The sequence below is a fragment of the Mandrillus leucophaeus genome, unplaced genomic scaffold, assembly GCF_000951045.1.
Source record: "Mandrillus leucophaeus isolate KB7577 unplaced genomic scaffold, Mleu.le_1.0 Scaffold769, whole genome shotgun sequence".
Taxonomy (NCBI): domain Eukaryota; kingdom Metazoa; phylum Chordata; class Mammalia; order Primates; family Cercopithecidae; genus Mandrillus; species Mandrillus leucophaeus.
In genome coordinates, this window is record NW_012108352.1 from 1,219,417 (window position 1) to 1,226,255 (window position 6,839).

At 36.0% G+C, this 6,839-nt stretch overlaps 1 protein-coding gene across 6 annotated transcripts in view; it reads right to left on the bottom strand.

Annotated features, from left to right (window-relative positions):
• Nucleotides 1–332: 332 nt before the first annotated feature.
• Nucleotides 333–6,839, bottom strand: part of FAM133A (family with sequence similarity 133, member A) — a 39,097-nt gene continuing 32,590 nt past the window's right edge. For 4 of the 6 annotated variants that reach the window (XM_011966648.1, XM_011966651.1, XM_011966647.1 and 1 more), the window contains one exon: nt 333–3,281. In XM_011966648.1, coding sequence (XP_011822038.1) covers nt 2,435–3,178 — 744 coding nt within the window. In that variant the 5' untranslated portion in view covers nt 3,179–3,281 and the 3' untranslated portion in view covers nt 333–2,434. The remainder of the gene's footprint in view (nt 3,282–6,839) is intronic. The other 2 variants (XM_011966650.1, XM_011966652.1) reach the window with 1 other exon arrangement.

Consider the following 6,839-nt stretch of genomic DNA (forward strand, 5'->3'; position numbering starts at 1 on the left):
TCTCAAACACTTTACTGGAACTTTTTTACTGCAATCAACAGAATAATGTAGTTTTATTTCCTAGGCAGCATTTCTGATAAGCATGAAATATGGTAAAACACTCTCTCCCTCAATCATTACACAAAAACCAATGCAAATAAAATGAATATTTCCTTCTACTATGGCATAAATATCACTTCTGAGTCAATCTGTAGACTACGGAAGAATGTGATACAAGGAGGTGAGATATTTTACGTAAATAATGAAATAGATGTTCTAGAGTTCTGTGTTATTGGTCAGATTAGGTTAGGTGATTCTGCAGTAATAAAAAGACCCCAAATCTCAGTGGTTTCACACATAACAGTTTATTTCTTACATTTAAAAAATGTACTGCAAGTCCATCAGCACTCCAGTCAGGTCCCTTCTAAATAGCGACCTAAGGATCCAGGTTGCATCCGTCTTGTAAGTATGCCATTTGGAACATCTTGCTTTCAGGTCACCATGACAGGCAAAAGAAAACTGGAGGGTCATGCAGAACTTCTTACAGTCCAAAATAGAAACAGAAAATCACTTCCGTTTACAATCCCTCTGCTTGAAGTAGTCAAATGGCATTGCCTAACTACAAGAGGTTTGGAAGTGGATGGGAGCAGATAGATATACGATGAGCTGTAAATGCTTTTGCCATATTCTACAAATAATATAAGCTTATAAAAAGCATTTTAATGAACAATTCTGAAAAACTCTATATGGATACAAAATATCCCATAAATGTAATAGTTTTTATCAGCATAAACATATATTCTTAGGAAAAAGCCAAAGTTATGAAGCTCCAAGGTGATCTAACATGGCATCACTATATGTTCCAAGAACATTAATGAGAGATTCCAGTATTTCCAATGCAAAAAATTTGGCAAGCCAACATGTTATTTATGTAGCAGATGTTTTTTATCCTTATAATTTTACTTGTGATTGAAAGTAGCTGAGATAAAATCTGCTATTTAAAAACAATAGCTATTGAGCCTTTCATCATGCCAAAATACTTTGTACCTATGACATTACAATTAGCACATCCTCCATCACAGGTGGTTTTTGAGACACAAATTTATAATTTATGTTACTCTGATATATAAAAATGTAAAGTAAAAATATTTTTTCACTTATTTTTACACTAGTGGTAAAAGTGAATCAGCAACAGATACAAGGCACCAAATTGTAGTAAAATATGGACACAGGAAGATCAATGATGTCATTATCACCTACATTTAACTTCTATATAAATTCAGTATTAATGCTTAAGACAACAATCTTTTCAACAACAATCTTACTAAGATTTTGGCAGTAGTTTCATGTAACACACGGCGTACTAGAGGTCTGGCACTCAACTTGCGTACAGTAACCAGCTTCAATATGAAGGCATTACATATTTTTTAAAAAAAAACCTTCTCACATGCTAAATATTTTGGCAAGGGTGCAATTAAATACAGTAATGAAATTAATATAGCAAGGTTAAGAAACTACAAACTTGAAACTTATATCCTAAGCATAAATCATATCTTAAAAAAGGATCACCAGTTATATAGAATATGGTCAGATAATTAAAACTTAACAGTATAAAACATGCAAAAAAAATTTCAGAATATTTCTTAATCAAAAAACATCAGGGTCTGTTTAGAATGATTCCCATACAAAATGGGTATAAAGTTATTTCAAATCATGTAATATTGTAATACTAAATATTATTCAGTACTGTATAGTAAACAGTGCTGAAGAAGAGGTAAATTTCATAGATATGGGGGCTTACTTATGCTGTAAACTTCTGGCCTTCTTGTTCACTTGAAGCAGCATACAACACCCCAGAATTTCATAAAGTAAGAAAAGGATGGCTGCTGCTCTGGCAAAAATAGGATGTGTAAGAGTCAAAGGCACACTATTCAGCTAGCCACAGTGATTAGCAAACACTTGCCCTTCCCACCCCACATGCTCTTTCCCCATGTAAACAAAGATTCATAAAAGAAAAAAGTAAAATGAACTAAACTTATCTACAAAAGCAAGGAATTTGAGACATCAATATTAAGTCCTTGCATCAAAAACACCAACTACAATTGTCTGGAAATTACGTTTATATTTCACTTATGATGATATTTCAAAGATGTATTCAAATTAAATACATTTAACCTTAGATACACTTTTTTTGTCAAAGTTATTCATTATCTAACACATTTTACTTTAATTTCAAACATTTTATTCACGGGTATGACAACAGAATTTTAGCTCTCAGAGGAATTAACCATTGGAAGGAAGGACAAGCAAACAAAGAAAAATGTATATTTAAGTTGCCAGCAGCCATTATGCCCCTTTCTGGCACAGTGGGATTTGATAGGCAACTCAAAGTCCAGAAATAATTCTACTAACACAGGGAAACTCGGCAAACTCATTCTTGCTTTTTTTCTTGATGTTATCTTGACTTGTGACTGGATCCAGACTTCTTTTTCTTCTTCTTACTACGTTTCTTGTGCTGTTTCTTCTTCTTCTTCTTTACTTTTTCCTTTGCTTGTTCTCGCTCTTCACACCGTCTCTTCTTTTTTGCTTGCACATCCTCTTCATAATCTGATTCAGATGAGGACTCAGATGATAAAGGTTTATCTTCAGGATAACTTTTCTTTCTCTTCTTGCTGAGGCTTCTTATATCCTTTTCCTTCTCGGTTTCATCCTTTGACTTCTTTTTCTTTTTTACAGACTCCTTGCTCTCTGATTCTGATTCGTACGTAGAGCTTTGGGATGATTTGTATGAACGGTTCTTCTTTTTCTTTCTTCTTTTTCCTTGTTTCTTTTCCTCATCCTCAGAATCTGAAGAACTGCTTGAAGAATCAGAGCTTGACGAAGATGAAGACCGACAAGATTTCTTCTTTTTCTTTCTCTTTTTTTCTCTTTTTTTAGATGAGCTCTCATTTCCACTTAATAATTTCTCTCTGCTTTTTTCAAGTTCTTTCTTCCAATTTTCATTCATTTTTTCTTCAAATTCAGCTAATGCTTTTGAGCCTGTTTTTTTATTTTCTAATTGTTTCTTTACTTCTTCCCAGGTGGGCCTGGGTCGATTTAGATAATCTTGGATTGTTGGGCCCACAGATTGAGTTGGGCCTCTCCATCTGGCCATTGCGATAGGATTCATATAGGCTACCCGATTATCCCGCTTCCCCATGGTGCCTGATGTTTCCAAGGGCAGACTCTCAGTTGCCAAAGAGAACAAAGATAGATGCTCTCCTTAAATTCTTTATCTAGAGAAATATTAAGCAAGCTCCACTCTGTAAGAGAAGCAGATGGAATGATTACAAATCACCTTTAATATAAAGACAAAAGAAACATATAAGCTTAATTGTTCACTGCCTATCACATAGTACAGTAGAAATTTCCAAAATCTTATACCATGGGAACAAACAATATATACATTTAAAAATTTTACATATTACAGACACTGTGGTATAAACATAATATAAACTAAAAGTGTTTCATGTACCTCATGTAAGATTCTGACAGACCCTTAAAATATTTAACAGCCATTTTCTCTCACATTGTATGATACTTACCTTTTTCCTTTATTTCATTCCTGCTTTATATAGTATTCATAGAGAAATTCATATAACTAAAATCTGTACCACACAGACCTTTGCCAATTCAGGAAAGTGCAACACAACCCTCTCCACTCCTTTTGACAGAAGTCCAGGAGTCATAATTGAAAAATCCTTCCCTCAACTGTCAAATCCAATACATTACTAAACCCAGATATTTAAACCTCCACAATAGGCCTCATATCCATTCACTTGTCTCCAAATATACTGTCAACTTAGTCCAGGCCATTATCATCTCTCACTTGGGCTATTAATCTCTAGTACCTAGTTAGTGTTTATTCTCCATCAAGGACTGCTTAGTGTTTGCAATGGATTATCTCATTCAATCTCAAGGCCAAATCTATGAAGTTGGTCCTATCATTGTCTCTGTTTCACAGATAGATAAACCGAGGTTTAGAGAATTCGAGTAAAACTCAAAATTTGAACATGAAGTAACATGGCTAATAAATGGCATATCCAGGATTTAACCGAAGGCAGTCTGATTCCAAACTCTGCACAAATAAGGCAACACCAAATTTTCTCCTTACATCAACCTCTTAATAGCATTTTTCCACCCTTACTCCCTTTTATTCTAGTCCCACACTGTAAACAGAGGGATCTTAAAAAACTCCAGTGGCTTTACATTTTAATGAAAATCAAATCCAATCTCCCATAAAGTCCTACATGATGTGCCCTACTTCTGTCTCTTACTTTTGTCTTGTTTCACTCACTCTTTTTCTCAATTCTTTTCATTTGGTTCCTGAAACATGCTGAATTATAGGCTTAGCCAGCATGGCCAATTCCACCTCATCCTTCAGGTTTCAGCTTAAATGTCAATTCCTCAGAAAGTCAACTATTAGGTTAAACTATGTAAAACTATTTTATGGGACACAAACAGTTTAAAGAGCAACAACTTTTTATGGCTTAACCTTATACTAAAGTGGTTTGCCTCTCTGTCTAACGCTTATCTTCATTTTTCTGTATGATAGTTCATTGTTTCTTTTATTCAAAACATTTATGAAATTGGTAATTATTTTATTTCTGATTATTCTGTTATACGTGTAACCACTGCTAAAGGTCATGTGTGGCCTATCTTATTCACCATGGTGTTCCCATTACATGACATAGAATCTGGCCCATATTAAGCACTCAATAAATATTTTCTCAATAATAAACAAACAAATAAATGCATGGATGGATGGATGAGTAACTCTGGGAGTGAGGAAGATTCAGGGGGAGCATTCTAGAGGTGGTGATGTCTGTTTAGGGTCTTAAAGAATGAACAGGGGTTTACCCAGAAAATGAGGAAATTAAGGACAATCTTGGCAGAAGAATCATGAGAAAAGAGCAGCAGATATTTAGTGTTGATGGAACCTAAAGATCAAGAGGGCAGGGGGAAGGAGGTAAGTTTGCAGAGATAAAAAGAAGCCTAAATATGGAGGCCCTCTTAGGTCATTTGAAAATCTTGGATTTTGTCCTATAGTTGATAGGGAGCCAATAAAGTCTTTTATATAGAAGAGAAAGATGATCAGACATATCACAGATTTTTCTATCCGTCTCCATCTTAAATGTGAACCTTTAAGTCAACCTAGCATACCGATCCATCATAAGCTCAATGCTATAGACATTTCAGTGACTCTTGATGATAGTTTCCAACATCTTCTTTTCTGTGTTCTTGATCTTATGCTCCTTCCTCTTTAGTTATAGGCAGTCCTTTTAGGTCTTTCTGTAATTTTCATTTTTACTCTCAAATATCATCGTGTCTCTGATTTGACCATCTGAAAATCTTAAATACTTCAGTTCATATTCAACTGGCAGCTTCTTTCTGTTACTTGACACAATAGAATAATCCATTCTAATTTCAGTTCCTTGAGACCTAGTCCTGACATCAGCTAGAAAGATAGGCAAAGGCCAGTTAACAAACGCTTTGGGTGGTATGCTAAGGAGGTTGGAATCTCTCCTGTGGGATTTACAGTGAAGTTAATGGGGAGACATTATTTTAAGCAGAAGAATGATATGGTCATATTTGAGTGTTTAAGGACAATTATTTACAGAGTAAAAGACGGACTGAAGTCAGGTTAAGACAGAAGGCAATGAGATCACTTAAGTTTTCATGTAGACAAGAAATGAGCCGGGCGCGGTGGCTCAAGCCTGTAATCCCAGCACTTTGGGAGGCCGAGGCGGGTGGATCACGAGGTCAGGAGATCGAGACCATCCTGGCTAACATTGTGAAACCCCGTCTCTACTAAAAATACAAAAAACTAGCCGGGCGAGGTGGCGGGCGCCTGTAGTCCCAGCTACTCGGAGGCTGAGGCAGGAGAATGGCGTGAACCCGGGAGGCGGAGCTTGCAGTGAGCCGAGATCGCGCCACTGCACTCCAGCCTGGGTGACACAGCGCGAGACTCCGTCTCAAAAAAAAAAAAGAAATGAAAGAGTCTGAACTCAAACAGCGACGCTGTGAATGATAATACTGAGAAATATATGAGATATGTTGAGAAGATTCTATTGAAATTAGTGACAAATTGGATACAAAGGGTGAAAAAGAGAAAGGAATCTGGGGTAAGGCTCTGGCTTGACACATTAGACCAAAGGCAATGACAATGACTAGGTAATAGAGAAAATGGCACAGACTTCAAGAAATGGTTGTAGTTTCCATTTTGGACTCCTGAAGTTTGAAGTGTCTCTGAGATTTATGAGTAATTATGCATGTAAAAAAGAGGATGTGTGGGTATCGGCCCTTTGGAAAGTGATCTGAGTTAGAGATACTGAGCTGGCAGTCACTGAGTGATAGCTAGGGTCACGATAGAAAACTAAATTACTTTGCAGGGAAATTTCAAATGAAAAATGTTTGAGCACTGGATCCAATTGAACACCAACATGCAAGGGGTTGGCAGTGAATGAAAAACCTACAAAGTATACGCTAAGAAATTAGCCAGAGTGGTAAGAGCAGGACCAGTATTAGAAAAGAGTCACAGAAACACAGGGAGAATAAAGTTTCAAGGTAAGCGTAAGAATCCTTATGACTCTGTAATGTTTAAATTTTCTACAAAAAGCAAGTATCCTTACCTTTGAAAAATTCATAAAAATAGAAAAGATGTCACAGACAACAGTATTAAATGCAGCAGATCAGTCAAATTCAGATCTGAAAATGTCCATTATACTTAGCTATTAAGAAGTCATTAGTAACCTTTGTTAATGCAATCTCAACTAAGAGGTAAAGGCAGAAGCCAGGTGACAGTGGGTTAAAAGACTGAA